The sequence below is a fragment of the Xyrauchen texanus genome, chromosome 23, assembly GCF_025860055.1.
Source record: "Xyrauchen texanus isolate HMW12.3.18 chromosome 23, RBS_HiC_50CHRs, whole genome shotgun sequence".
Lineage (NCBI taxonomy): Eukaryota > Metazoa > Chordata > Actinopteri > Cypriniformes > Catostomidae > Xyrauchen > Xyrauchen texanus.
Genome location: NC_068298.1, coordinates 2,971,041 through 2,987,244, shown reverse-complemented (window position 1 = coordinate 2,987,244; position 16,204 = coordinate 2,971,041). Strand labels below are relative to the sequence as shown.

The 16,204-nt window shown below is 40.1% G+C and overlaps 1 protein-coding gene and 2 pseudogenes across 1 annotated transcript; all 3 read right to left on the bottom strand.

Moving 5' to 3' along the window:
• Positions 1-1,230: 1,230 nt before the first annotated feature.
• On the bottom strand, positions 1,231-5,314 carry LOC127663239 (protocadherin beta-15-like; annotated as a pseudogene).
• A 1,304-nt stretch (positions 5,315-6,618) lies between these two features.
• LOC127663237 (protocadherin beta-15-like) lies at positions 6,619-9,384 on the bottom strand (annotated as a pseudogene).
• A 1,173-nt stretch (positions 9,385-10,557) lies between these two features.
• On the bottom strand, positions 10,558-12,960 carry LOC127663236 (protocadherin beta-16-like). Its single transcript, XM_052154765.1, has one exon. It carries the CDS (start codon positions 12,958-12,960, stop codon positions 10,558-10,560), a length of 2,403 nt encoding a protein of 800 aa, XP_052010725.1.
• Positions 12,961-16,204: the final 3,244 nt, after the last annotated feature.

Here is a 16,204-nt window from a genome sequence, read left to right as displayed (position 1 = left end):
GAGAGCTTTGCCGTCCGGCTCAGCTCTCTTTTGTGACAATCTCTGCGATAGAGCTGAGTGCAATACCGCCCCCGCTGCCCCGATTCTCCGGCCAACCTCCCGCTCCATTGTCCCCTCACTCTTGAACAAGACCCAGAGGTACTTGAACTCCTATTGCCCCAAGACCCAGAGGTACTTGGGGCAATACCTCCTTCCCTACCTGGAGTACACACTCCATCGGTTTCCTGCTGAGAACCATGGCCTCAGATTTAGGTGCTAATCCTCATCCCAGATGCTTCACACTCGACTGCCAAGCAATCCAGTGAGAGCTGAAGGTCATGGACCGATGATGACGACATGAAGACCACATCATCTGCAAAAAACAGGGATGGGATCCCCAGCCCAGCGAACCGCACCCCTTCACCACCCCACTATGCCTCGATATCCTGTCCATGAATATCACAAAAAGGTTTAGTGACAAAGCGCAGACCTGGCAGAGACCAAACCCCAAATGGAAGAACACTACTTCGTGCCGAGGACCCAGACACAGCTCTCGCTTTGGACGTACAGGGATTGGATCGCCCTAAGAAGGGACCCCTCCCCCACCCCGTACTCCCGCAGCACCTCCCACAGTATCTCCTGGGAGACCCAGTCATATGCCTTCTCCTGATCCACAAAACACATGTAGACCAGATGAGCATATTCCCAGGCACCCTCCAGAATCCTTGCGAGAATAATGATCTGGTCCGTCGTTCCATGGCCAGGACAGAACCCGCGATTGTTCCTCTTCAATCCGAGGTTCGACAATCGGCCGAACCCTCCTCTCCAGCACCTTGGAGTAAACTTTACCAGGGAAGCTGAGAAGTGTGATACCCTGTAGTTGGCACACACTCTCTAGTCCCTCTTTTTGAAGAGGGGAACCACCACACCGTTCTGCCACTCCTTAGGCACTGTCCCAGATTTCCACGCAATGTTGAAGAGGCTTATCATTCATGACACCCCCTCCACATCCAAAGCGTTCAGCATTTCTGATCGGATCTCATCAATCCACAGGGCTTTGCCACACTGGAGTTATTTGACTTCCTCAGTGACCTCCCCCAGGGAGAAAAAAATCATAATGAAACAAACAACTCAATTAATAATTCATAACAATAGGCAAAATTATGAGGTGTAGACTGCTTTTAAGAATCCACAATCACATCTAAAATTGTTCACAATTTTCTATAAAATTTACTTCAGTGAGACTCAAATCTATTTCTATAACAAGAGAAAAGAAGCAATAACCAAAGAATGCAAAGTCTGTCCAACACAAACACATTCAAAATATTTTAGTCCTCATGAATATATTGAAAACAGAGGAATCATTAAATGGCAGAACAGCAACCATTCATTTAATCATTCACTCATTAAACAGAGCAGCCTTACAAAATAAATAAATACAAATAAAGCACACAGATTATAGATTATATCTGTACAGCAACATGGACAGCAACAGGAACATATCCGCATTACTCGGCGTCCTGTAAGTGAATCAGCACTTTAAAATGTTGAAATTAAGTTAAAAAAATAACTATTTACAACCTCATTCAGTATTAAAATAGTTTAATTTACAGGATGGCAAAATAATAACAATAAACCTAGATTTCGCCAGACTTGTTGTGAAAGAGAAAAGAGAACTGACTCTTTACAGACGCGCATTATAATGTTAAAACATGGATTAATCATCAACAAAAAAGTTATTTTACTTTATTACTTTAATCTGTTAAATCAAAAGTATTATCCCTTCATGAAATACTTTATTGAAACAATTAAATACTGTTCAAAGCAGTAAACCACCAATAAGTTTTCATTATTATTACATCACAAATTATTGTTAACACGACAAACAAAAACTTAAAATTAGTGATTCAATATTAATATACAATTCTGCAAGAAAGCAGTGGTCAGCATTATGGGAGCACCTGATTAAGTGCTGACTCAATCTGACTCTTTAATTAAAACAATCAGTTTGAAAATAAAATAAAAAACATTAATGAAACAAGAAAGAAAAAGTTCAAAAGACTCAAACCAACAAGTCATGACAAAATACAGTAAAGACTGAACAAGAGGAGTTTTGAAGTTGTATGCTCAATAAAAGTAGCTACTCAACAATAAATGGCAACATTTAAATCAGACAAATACTTTTTTCATGCAAGCACTAAATTAGGCATTTTCTTTAATATACATAAAACTAGTCTAGTAGTCTTCTTATGAATGCAGTTTGATGAAAACAAAAACTAAATGCACTTAAAATGTGTGTTGTACCTGAAAATACTGCGAATAGAAGTCTGAAATGAATCACCAATTTACGCTCAACCCTATAAAGATCATTGACACCGGAAGTTTACCGACAATTGCATTTAATAATTTACAAATTAAATCACTCATCGATTAAATTAACACAAAACTTCACTAAAACCATCAATAAGATCAATCATCAAAAACATTACCACAGAAATAAGAGACCAGAGAGCACCACTGACTCAATACAGACAATCAATCTAATGTTCAAAAATAAATATAAAATATCAATGTTTTTGTATCTTATTGTAGAAAAGACCTACAACAGTGTACAACCACCAAACAGAAGGATCAGAAGACTTGGCAGGGCGAGAAGTTCTGTTGTGTTTGTATTTAGACCCCGAATGACAAGTTATCTGAATAGATCTCTTTATAAAATTAGCAACTATGGAAACACTTTAAAGACACGAGGAAGGAAAAAACTCAATATTGCAATAATTGAAGCATGAAAATAAAACTATAAAAAAAAAAAAATCATTACTCTTACCTGAAGTGAATCACTAATTTCTGCGTCAAGTCCTTCAAGATCATCCACAGAGGACTGAGTCTTTTTCAGAGTCAGGTCAGAGGTCAGTGTGCCCTCATTATAAGATCTGATGAATTTGAAGTCACTAATGCGCGAGCCCGTGGTCAGGTATGCGTCATAATTGTAAGTGCTGCGGAGAGTTCCCGCGCCCTCCACGTCTGCGTAATTTGGAGGCAGATACGCGCTGGGAATGGCTACAGCTCCATCAAACATCAGTCTGGGCTTTCTCCTGCGACAAAACCTCACGGCCAGAATGATGATGATGAAGGTGAGGAAGAAAGTGGAAACGGACACCAGCGCGATGATCAAATAAAACGTCAGTTTGGAGCTGCTCTCGTCATGAGACATGTCTTTCAGTTCAGGAACTTCAGCCAAGTTATCTGATATGAGTAAATACAATGCGCACGTGGCCGAGAGAGAGGACTGTCCGTTATCTCTCACGGAGACAATCAGGTTCTGTTTCATGCTGTCAGATTCAGAAATGTCCCGCTGCGTCCTGATCTCTCCGCTGTGGACACCGATAGTGAAAAGTCCCGGATCAGTCGCTTTAATAATGTGATACGAGAGCCACGCGTTCTGTCCAGAATCCGCGTCCACGGCGATCACCTTGGAGACCAGAGAGCCCGCCTGCGCAGCTTTGGGGACCATCTCGGTCATGAAGGAGTTCCCTCCGGAGAGGGGTATAATATCTGAGGGGAGTTATCATTCTCATCCGTTATGAAGACACTCACGGTCACGTTACTGCTCAGAGGAGGAGATCCGTTGTCTCTGGCTAACACGAGCACTTTAAAACTTCTCAACTGCTCGTAATCAAACGACCTCACGGCATGAAGGACCCCGGTGTCTCCGTTAATGGATAAAAAGGAGGACACCGGTGCGCCATTGACATCAGAGGGCAACAGAGAATAAACTACAGTGCCATTCTGTCTCCAGTCCGGGTCTGTAGCTGATACTGAACAAATAGAGGAGCCCGGTTGGTTATTTTCTTGCACATTAGCTCTGTAATTCTGCTCTTCAAATACAGGTGGGTTATCATTCACGTCCGCTACAGTGAAGTGAATATTCTTAGTGGAAGATAAAGGTGGAGAGCCCTCATCAGTAGCAGTAATTGTGATGTTATAATCAGACACCAGCTCGCGGTCTAATTCACCTGTGGTCACCAGAGAATAGTAATTTTTGATTGAAGGTACGAGTTTAAATGGGGCGTTTTGCTGAATGGAGCAGCGCACCTGTCCGTTATTCTCAGAGTCTCTGTCCTGCACATTAATGATGCCAACCTCTGTACCGGGTGATGCATTCTCTGGGACGGGGATTTTAAGAGATTTAATCATTATCGAAGGGGCGTTATCATTGAAATCAACAACATCAATTAATACAGTAGATCGTCCTGCTAGCCCTTGACCATCTTTAGCTTGAATTGGCAGTTCAATTGAACTCTCCTCCTCATAATCAATAAGTCCCGTGAGTTTAATCTCACCAGACACTGCATCGAGAGAAAACATGTCCATAAGACTTTCTGATAAATGGCCAAATTCATATGATACTATTCCATTTTGTCCCTCGTCAGCATCAGTAGCGCTCACAGTAACCACTACAGTATCTACAGGAGAATTTTCAGGCACACTGACTTTATAGACGGCCTGACTAAAGACTGGAGCATTATCATTAGCATCCAGTACAGTGACGTGTATGGCTACAGTACCTGATCTCGGTGGAGTCCCGCCATCAACCGCAGTGAGAATTAAAGTCACCTCTTTTTGCTGCTCGCGATCCAACTCTTTATTAAGAACCAGTTCTCCATATTTGTTTCCATTTGCTCCAGTAAGAACACTCAGAAGAAAGTGATCATTGTTTTGTAATGTATATGACTGCACTGAATTCACACCAATATCCGCATCATGGGCCTCATCTAATAAATAACGAGATCCTTTGTCTGCGGATTCACTTATTTCGAATTTTATTGTACTTTTTTTAAACTGTGGTGAATTATCATTTATGTCCTCAATATTAAGAATGAAGCGATGCAGCTCCAAAGGATTTTCCAGCACGAGCTCCTGTTTTATTACGCATGAAGATTTCTTTCCACAAAGCCCCTCTCTGTCGATCCTCTCCGCTACGGTCAGTTCTCCAGTATTCAGATTAATGTCGCAGAATCGTTTTCCCTTGTCCTCGATATCAATTCGAGCATCACGATTTGATAATCTGTTCACATCGAGCCCGAGATCCTTTGCTATATTTCCAATCACAGATCCGCGTTTCATCTCCTCCGGAAAAGAATAACTCACGTCTCCATTAGCGGTGTGCGCCATAAGCACGAAGAACAAAAGGCCAAACATCTGACGAGCAACGCTGAAGCTTTTGAAATCCATATAGATGCACAAAAATAACGTTATTAAAGATTTCACGCAAAAGATATAAATTAGCTACATTTAAGACTAGATTTAAAGGCAAATGCAAACGATTAGAGAATGAGACGCTATCGACGAGTCGAGCTGGAATGGACTGACCCTGCAATGACGTCATGAACAGGGTGGAGAAAAGTACAATTTAAATGTAAATGTTTTACTGGTGAACAGCGACACAGTGAGTTAAATGAAGAAACTGCACAATACTGTATTTGACAGCACAGGATCAACTTTGATCGAACAGGAGTGTTTGTTACGAAATTATTTCACAGTGTCACGGACAGAAATTTATTATTGATTGATGAAAACAGCATGTAGAAGAACAACATGTAATGCAGATCAACAAAGCCACGATTGTACCCAGAGTTGTATTACATACAAAACAAATTCCCCAAACAATCCAGAGACACGATCTGGGAAAGCAATAAGAAAAACAGCCACATTATTTTCTCTGTGATTTAGCTGAAGCGCTTTTTAAAGCATGTTTTAAAGTCAAATTTAATGACATGAATTTAAAAATCTTTACAAATGAATTAAGCTACATATTAATGACTAATTGAAGAGAGGAATATTTTCGCCACAGACTTTATAAGTGACCAGAGAGGAACATTTTGCTAATGAAGAAACGTCGCTAAAACAATGACAATGACCGTAAAAAATGTTCAGGCCACAAACAAAGGGGACAAACAAAAAGGAGTAACTTACAAAACTAGCTGTCACCTTGACTGTATTTTTTTCACTTGACTTTAAATATCAGTCAATGAAAAAATCAATATGAAACAAACAACTCAATGAGTAATTCATAACAATAGTCTTTGGGGTGTAGACTGCTTTTCAGAATCCACAATCACATCTAATTACCAAAGAATGCAAAGTCTGTCAAATACAAACACATTCAAAATATTTGAGTCCTCCTGAATATATTGAAAACAGAGGAATCATTAAATGTGAGAGCTGCAACCATTCATTTAATCATTCACTCATTAAACTGAGCAGCCTTACAAAATAAATCAATACAAATACAATAAAAGTCTAACACACAGATTATAGATCATATCTGTACAGCACCATGGACAGCAACAGGAAAAAGATCAGCATTACTCGACGTCCTGAATCAGCACATTTAAAATCCTTTAATTTAAATAAAAATAAAATATTTACAACCTCATTTTTTTAAAAATCATTTAATTTACAGGATGGCAAAATAATTATAATATGCCTAGATTTCGACAGACTTGGTGTGTAAGAGAAAAGAGAATTGACTCTTTATAGACGCGCAATATATAAGTTAAAACATGGATAGAAACTGCTTAATCATTAAAAATAAGTTATTTTACTTTTTTACTTTAATCTGTTAAATCAAAAGTATTATCGCTTCATGAAATACTTCAATGAAACAATGAAAAACTGTTCAAAGCAGAAAACCACCAATAAGCTTTCATCATTAATACATCACAAATAAATGTTAACACGACAAATGAAAACTTAAAATTAGTGATTAAATATTATAATACAATTCTGCAAGAAAGCAGTGGTCAGCATTATGGTGTTTTCCTGTTCCAAGAATAAAGTATGAAAAAGGGAAACGCATATTTTAAATAAGTAGATTATAATATAAATGAAGAAGAGTAAGAGAATCATTATTTATATTTCCTACCTGAAACGCATCAAGCCCATCAAGATCATCCACAGAGGACTGAGTCTTTTTCAGAGTGAGGTCAGAGGTCAGTGTGCCCTCATTATAAGATCTGATGAATTTGAAGTCACTAGTGCGCGAGCCCGTGGTCAGGTATGCGTCATAATTGTAAGTGCTGCGGAGAGTTCCCGCGCCCTCCACGTCTGCGTAATTTGGAGGCAGATACGCGCTGGGAATGGCTACAGCTCCATCAAACAACAGTCTGGGCTTTCTCCTGCGACAAAACCTCACGGCCAGAATGATGATGATGAAGGTGAGGAAGAAAGTGGAAACGGACACCAGCGCGATGATCAAATAAAACGTCAGTTTGGAGCTGCTCTCGTCATGAGACATGTCTTTCAGTTCAGGAACTTCAGCCAAGTTATCTGATATGAGTAAATACAATGCGCACGTGGCCGAGAGAGAGGACTGTCCGTTATCTCTCACGGAGACAATCAGGTTCTGTTTCATGCTGTCAGATTCAGAAATGTCCCGCTGCGTCCTGATCTCTCCGCTGTGGACACCGATAGTGAAAAGTCCCGGATCAGTCGCTTTAATAATGTGATACGAGAGCCACGCGTTCTGTCCAGAATCCGCGTCCACGGCGATCACCTTGGAGACCAGAGAGCCCCCTGCGCAGCTTTGGGGACCATCTCGGTCATGAAGGAGTTCCCTTCCGGAGAGGGGTATAATATCTGAGGGGAGTTATCATTCTCATCCGTTATGAAGACACTCACGGTCACGTTACTGCTCAGAGGAGGAGATCCGTTGTCTCTGGCTAACACGAGCACTTTAAAACTTCTCAACTGCTCGTAATCAAACGACCTCACGGCATGAAGGACCCCGGTGTCTCCGTTAATGGAGAAAAAGGAGGACACCGGTGCGCCATTGACATCAGAGGGCAACAGAGAATAAACTACAGTGCCATTCTGTCTCCAGTCCGGGTCTGTAGCTGATACTGAACAAATAGAGGAGCCCGGTTTGTTATTTTCTTGCACATTAGCTCTGTAATTCTGCTCTTCAAATACAGGTGGGTTATCATTCACGTCCGCTACAGTGAAGTGAATATTCTTAGTGGAAGATAAAGGTGGAGAGCCCTCATCAGTAGCAGTAATTGTGATGTTATAATCAGACACCAGCTCGCGGTCTAATTCACCTGTGGTCACCAGAGAATAGTAATTTTTGATTGAAGGTACGAGTTTAAATGGGGCGTTTTGCTGAATGGAGCAGCGCACCTGTCCGTTATTCTCAGAGTCTCTGTCCTGCACATTAATGATGCCAACCTCTGTACCGGGTGACGCATTCTCTGGGACGGGGATTTTAAGAGATTTAATCATTATCGAAGGGGGGTTATCATTGACATCAATAACATCAATTAATACAGTAGATCGTCCTGCTAGCCCTTGACCATCTTTAGCTTGAATTGGAAGTTCGATTGAACTCTCCTCCTCATAATCAATGAGTCCTGTGAGTTTAATCTCACCAGACACTGCATCGAGAGAAAACATTTCCATAAGACTTTCTGATAAATGGCCAAATGCATATGTCACCTCTCCATTTTGTCCCTCGTCAGCATCAGTAGCGCTCACAGTAACCACTACAGTATCTACAGGAGAATTTTCAGGCACACTGACTTTATAGACGGCCTGACTAAAGACTGGAGCATTATCATTAGCATCCAGTACAGTGACGTGTATGGCTACAGTACCTGATCTCGGTGGAGTCCCGCCATCAACCGCAGTGAGAATTAAAGTCACCTCTTTTTGTTGCTCGCGATCCAACTCTTTATTAAGAACCAGTTCTCCATATTTGTTTCCATTTGCCCCAGTAAGAACATTCAGAAGAAAGTGTTCATTGTTTTGTAATGTATATGACTGCACTGAATTCACACCAATATCCGCATCATGGGCCTCATCTAATAAATAACGAGATCCTTTAAGAGCGGATTCCTGTATTTCGAATTTTATTGTCCTTTCTTTGAATTGTGGTGAATTATCATTTATGTCCTCAATATTGAGAATGAATCGATGCAGCTCCAAAGGATTTTCCAGCACGAGCTCCTGTTTTATTACGCATGAAGATTTCTTTCCACAAAGCCCCTCTCTGTCGACCCTCTCCGCTACGGTCAGTTCTCCAGTATTCAGATTAATGTCGCAGTATCGTTTTCTGTTTCCTTCAGTATCAATTCGAGCATCACGACTTGATAATCTGTTCACATCGAGCCCGAGATCCTTTGCTATATTTCCAATCACAGATCCGCGTTTCATCTCCTCCGGAAAAGAATAACTCACGTCTCCATTAGCGGTGTGCGCCATAAGCACGAAGAACAAAAGGCCAAACATCTGATGAGCAACGCTGAAGCTTCTCAAATCCATTTGAAGATTACATGAATTAAATTCCCTTAATAAAGCCTAAATGCAAGACTACAGCTCGAGCGAGACAAAGGGACAGATCAGAGAATCCGTCATCGTCGACAAATTTCTATAATGAAAAGCTGGAAGCCCTGTGTATGACATCACAAAAGGGAGGAGGCCAGACAACTTGAATTCTGATGGTTTTACAGGTGAACAGCGACACCATGAGTAAAGTTAAGCAACTGCACTAAATTCAAGTGTTCTGACAGAATTAAGTGATGTAACTTGGATTGCATAATTTACCAACATTAAGGATCAGATTCTCCAGAGATGTCAAATAAACACGAACAACATTTTCTATAACATTCTCACCAATAAACGACTGCATGAGGATAAACTATAGCCTATATAATAGCAAAAACAGCACCAGAATAAGACACTTTCTGTTCAACACATAAGCAACAAGAACCCAACCATAATATTACAGCTATTGGACCACAACATTTCAATCTAAACTGAGCACAAACTACTTTTATAGCATTAAAACTTTATATAATTGTTTGTTATCTTATATATATATATATATTTGATGATAAGTAAAAACATAATGAATACAAAAATGAACAAGCAGATTGCAGGATGGGACAAGCGCTGTTCAAGATCACTAAACAAATCTTTCATCTTGTTTATTCAAAAGCAATCATCCCCAGTGATGATAAACTTTAGTGAAACAAGGTGGAAAAACACAAATAATGAAAAGCTGATACATGTATCATAACTTGACTACAGGACAGATCTTGATGGTCACATTAAACAAGGTTTCATGCATTAGCATTTGTAAACACAGTTAAATTAACAGCATTTATTATCCTTGGGAAATATTAATTTCTACATACACTTATGTATATTTTAATTTGATCTTAATATAGAAAATAAGTTGTAAGTTAAACATGTTTTGTTGTAGTGTGAAATGTTTTTGAACAATAGCATGTGTTTATATTAGCATATATCAAGTTTAATACATTCTGTGTAAAATATTTTGTTGTTTGTTTGTTCATGATATACCTAATTCACTTCCAAATGTTAATGAATATAACCTTGTTGTAAAGTGTTACTAGAACATCATTTTAAGAACATTTTAATGCACTGCAGCAACATCCACACACAAAATCACAAAGTTAATCAATAACACAATCAAATAAGACAAGTACATTTTTAGTCCAAAAAATATTTTAAAAAGGCATAAAATGCAAACGCACATTCAAAATATAAGCCATTTCAAAAGGGACAATGCAGAAAGACTAGAATCATAATTAGTCCTACCTGAAGCGAATCTCTTATGTCGGTATCAAGTCCTTCAAGATCATCCACAGAGGACTGAGTCTTTTTCAGAGTCAGGTCAGAGGTCAGTGTGCCCTCATTATAAGATCTGATGAACTTGAAGTCACTAGTGCGCGAGCCCGTGGTCAGGTATGCGTCATAATTGTAAGTGCTGCGGAGAGTTCCCGCGCCCTCCACGTCTGCGTAATTTGGAGGCAGATACGCGCTGGGAATGGCTACAGCTCCATCAAACATCAGTCTGGGCTTTCTCCTGCGACAAAACCTCACGGCCAGAATGATGATGATGAAGGTGAGGAAGAAAGTGGAAACGGACACCAGCGCGATGATCAAATAAAACGTCAGTTTGGAGCTGCTCTCGTCATGAGACATGTCTTTCAGTTCAGGAACTTCAGCCAAGTTATCTGATATGAGTAAATACAATGCGCACGTGGCTGAGAGAGAGGACTGTCCGTTATCTCTCACGGAGACAATCAGGTTCTGTTTCATGCTGTCAGATTCAGAAATGTCCCGCTGCGTCCTGATCTCTCCGCTGTGGACACCGATAGTGAAAAGTCCCGGATCAGTCGCTTTAATAATGTGATACGAGAGCCACGCGTTCTGTCCAGAATCCGCGTCCACGGCGATCACCTTGGAGACCAGGGAGCCCGCCTGCGCAGCTTTGGGGACCATCTCGGTCATGAAGGAGTTCCCCTCCGGAGAGGGGTATAATATCTGAGGGGAGTTATCATTCTCATCCGTTATGAAGACACTCACGGTCACGTTACTGCTCAGAGGAGGAGATCCGTTGTCTCTGGCTAACACGAGCACTTTAAAACTTCTCAACTGCTCGTAATCAAACGACCTCACGGCATGAAGGACCCCAGTGTCTCCGTTAATGGATAAAAAGGAGGACACCGGTGCGCCATTGACATCAGAGGGCAACAGAGAATAAACTACAGTGCCATTCTGTCTCCAGTCCGGGTCTTGTGCATTGACTGATAAAACAGGCGCACCAGGTTTATTATTTTCTCCAAGGTGAGCACTATATAATTGTTTGTCAAACACAGGTGCGTTGTCGTTCACATCGGCCACACTCAGCTGAAATGTTTTGGACGAGTGGAGAGGCGGGGAACCTCCGTCCATCGCAGTCAGGGAGATGTTGTACTCTGCCTGTCTCTCACGATCAAGCTCGGTTGTAGTAAGCAAAGAAAAGTGATTCTTGACAGATGGGATTAATTTCAACGGTACATTCTGTTCTATGGCACAACTAATATCACCGTTAGACGTTGAGTCTCTATCTTGAACATATATGATGCCAATTTCTGAGCCAGAGGGCAGGTTCTCGGGCACAGGTGTGTTTAGAGATTTAATAATAATCACTGGGACGTTGTCGTTCACATCCATAACGTTAATAAGAACTGTGCAGGATGTTGCTTGTCCTGCTCCGTCTTTAGCTCTGATCCGGAGCTCAAATGAGGAAGACTCTTCATAATCGATCTCTCCTTTAACTTGAATCTCACCCGTTTTCTGATCAATCCTAAACAGATTTTCAGCGTCGATGGAGAGGTAACTAAATTCATACGTCACATCCCCATTCGCCCCCTCGTCTGCATCACTGGCACTGACTTTGACTACAGCTGTTTCTAACGGGACGTTTTCAGGGAGACTCACCTCATAGACAGGCTGCGAAAAAACAGGAACATTGTCGTTTGCATCTAAAACACGGATGTTAACAAGCACCGTGCCAGTCCTCTGTGGAGAGCCTCCGTCGTAGGCAGTCAAAATGAGAGATACGCGGTCCTGCTTCTCACGGTCAAGCTCATTTTCCAACACAATTTCTGGGTATTTACGACGATCAGCAGCCGTTTGAGTAGACAGAACAAAATGTTCATTGGTAGACAGGGTGTAGCTCTGCACACTGTTCGCCCCAGAATCCGGATCATAAGCTTCGTCCAAGGAAAAGCGAGCGCCTTTAACCGCAGACTCCTGGATCTCTAAATCGATGGCTTCATTTCTGAATTTTGGAGCGTTGTCGTTTATGTCCTGTATTTCCAACGTCACTCGGTGCAGTTCTAAAGGGTTCTCGAGGAAGAAATCAAAATGAATGGCGCAGGAAGGTTTTTGACCGCACAAAGCCTCCCGGTCCATCCTCTCGTTTACAATGAGCTCTCCGGTTTGCTGGTTGATGTCGCAGTATCGTTTACTGCCCTCAAAATCCAAACGAGGTTTGCGAGATGCCAGAGTTGTTGAGTCCGTACCTAAATCCTGATTAATCTTCCCGACGGTAGATCCTCGTCGCATTTCCTCCGAGATGGAATAGCGGAGGTCGCAGAGACAAAGGTCGAAACAAAAGATGGCCATTAGCATAAAGCATTTCACCATTAATCGTGGAGTACACATAATAAATACTGTTAAATCGATAATAGATAGACCAAACCCGAAAAACTATCAAACAGTTATGGCGCTGCCACCTTCGCCAACAAAAAAGCACACAAATAGCGCTATGATACGGCTGTTTGCGTCAACAATGGAAAAGAGGAACATGTAGGAGGGTCCAGAGGCCATCTGGTCTAATTGTTGAAAAAGAGCGACACTGTGTGTTCTATATCGAAACTACAGCTACTTTTAAAACAAGGCACAATATCCACATGTACTGTAAACCAACGAAGTAAACACTCGTTAAATCACAGAAACACAGAAATAATTTATCAGACATTGTTTCAAGTCAACCAAATAAGCACAAGTCAAAGACTTAGGAATGCAATGATCCCAGAAGTAAATAAATAGTATCATAATATCTAAGGTTTTGTAACGAATACGAATAGGACAGGACTTATTGCATTTTTTTAGTCGTCTTGTTTAGACTGCAGGGGAGTTTTCAGCACCATGGACAGCGACAAACTGATGCATTTTAGCAAGACTAACCGGGGCCCACAGTTAACTTTGAGCTGTCAGTGGTGGGTGAAATTATAAAGGGAACATGTCTCTACTCTTTCCATTTTCTTTTGACAAAGTTAAACATTCAGATACACAACTAGGCTAGTCAGCAACAACCTAAGGACGTTTGAAAACAGCAGCATTGCAACTAATATAAATCTCTTATTTCTAATTATTGAAAACTATTATAAGTATTACTATTACAGCTTTTGGTCATCTGTATAAACAGCTTGGATACACGTCTGCCTCCTCCTTTAATCCCTGTGAAATATGCTGATGATCTAACCATCACTGAGCTTCTAATGGGATACCTTACTTGATGACTGTGGCGTTTTAATGCAGTTTAGGTTGTGTTTGTCAATAGATAAGTTAATTGGTCTTATTTTATGTGCATATAAAATGTTTTATGAATGGTTTAGTTTGATGCATGATTATGTGTTATGTTTGACATATTTCAGGTTGTGCTGCTAAATGGAAAAGTAACAGTTTCTGTTCTTTGTTTGTGCTGCAATATCCTGTTTTGTCAAACTTTAAATAAAACAAACACACAAAGTAATAAATAAGTAAAAACATAAATATTAATACTTATGTAAACCATATAAATAATGTTTAGACCCATTTACTAACTCTAAAGAAAAATGTAGTGTTGACGAATGTAACATGAGTCCTTGATCAAAATGTGTGTGAGAGTGAGAGGGAGGGATGGGAAGAGAGAGAGGGAGGGGAGGAGAGAGAAGATTGGGGCAGATGGAGTAGTGCAGCGGCGCGCAGTGGCTCAGATTGGAATTACATTTCCCTCTCATCATTTTCACCCACTGCCTGCAAGATGTGTGTCTGCACAAGCAGAGTTGACCAATGTTTATGCCAGACTACAAATCCCAGATTTGTTGGTAAAGTGGGACACTTGTATTGTCAAAGTGTGAGAAATTGTCTCCCCTCCTACTGGTTAGACTTGGGCCTGTACTTGAATATAGTTTATTTTAAGGATTTATTTTAGGCAGCCTATACGTCAACATTAAAATATCCACTTGTTAAATCAACTTACATTAACAAATTCAAGTTGTTAATTCTCCTTAAAATATCCTTTAAATCTGACCATGTCATATATTTCTAAATATCTGTGGAAAATATTTAGTAAACACAGGAAAAAAAAATAATCCCTCAGAAAATTATAAACAGTTAATATAATTTTGCTGATAATAATTTAAGATTATTATGAAACCTCAAAAAGCATGCACATCCACTACACAATAGGGCATTCATTACTCTTCTTTAAATGACATGTCCCACTTTACCAGTAATAATCGGTCTAACATTGCCATTATGCCTCTGGTAAAGTGGGACAGAGGTGGAAATAAAAAATTCTAGAAAATATTTGGAATCAAGATTTTTCTGATACACTTTCATATCATAAATCACTGCTTAACATTTACAAACATGTAGTCAACGTTCACTTCTTTATAACCATAACTAGATAGTTTTATTTTTTTATACCATTTAATAAAACACAAATTAATATAAAGGGGATCCAGCTTAAATGTTCCACTTTACCCTGTTAAGGCTGATTCTGCGTCGAACCCACGGTGTAGGCCAACCTGTAGGCCACCATGCGGAGCGCATGGTGGCCTACAGGTTGGTTTGCATGGTTACGTCCCACCCCAGTCTAGATTTAGGGAGGTGTAACAAAATTAAAATGGTTCGGGGTTCCCCTTTTCCCACCTACTGTTGTAAATACACAACATCAGCAACAACAACAACAACAACAACAACAACAACAACAACAACAACAACAAGCAGTAATACATCAAACACATCTGTCTGGGGGTGGAAAGGAAGTTCCATTGCAGTGAAGATATGTTTGGGATTTATCCTGTTTCCCTCTCCTCACCAACCAATCCAGACAGGGGAGTGATTGGTAATCATCATTGCAGACACCTGATGTTAATCACCCTGCAAGCAGGCCGGAAGAAGAGAGAGATAGAGAGAAACAAAACAGGAAAACCACAACACAAAGTGACAAAATCTCCAGTTGCAATAAGGCCAATGCCTTACATCTATAGATATAATTGAAGCAAATATGTTGACAAAAGAAGGAACCAACAAATACATCCTGGGACGTATTTATTCTGCATTGGTGTGTCTACGTCATTCTGAGAGTACACAGTCAAAATACTAACAGTATATTTCATTAATAAACAAAATCAATGCAAGCAATGTCATTTTTGGAGTCAAAAGTATTTATTAAATTATTGTAGCATCAAAAATGAGTTCAAAGTATGTAAAGCATGTTGAAATAGGTACATAATATGTATTATACATGCAGAACATAAATGAGTAAATTACTGTAAGCTTGCTCTTTAAGTCGCTTAAATAATAATGCATAAATACTTTGGCATTTATTTGATGTTCTGTGCTGAAAAAGAAATCGTCAAATTAATACTACTCGCCTGAAGAACACACAAAGTGTCAAAAGTGCACAAATTTAAAGACAAATTTAATGGTCAAATCATTGTGCCAATTGGAAAGTTTGCGCATAGAATACAAAACATGTTATTTCCAACACACTCTCATGGCGAAATCGTCAGGATTCTTACGACTTTTCCAAATGTGTCTAATTCGTATGATATTGTGCGACTGCACGCGTTTGAATTCCTACGACTTTCACTAC

Coding starts and splice junctions, on each gene's coding strand:
- LOC127663236 (XM_052154765.1), bottom strand. CDS start 12,960: ATGGCCATCTTTTGTTTCGACCTTTGTCTCTGCGACCTCCGCTATTCC.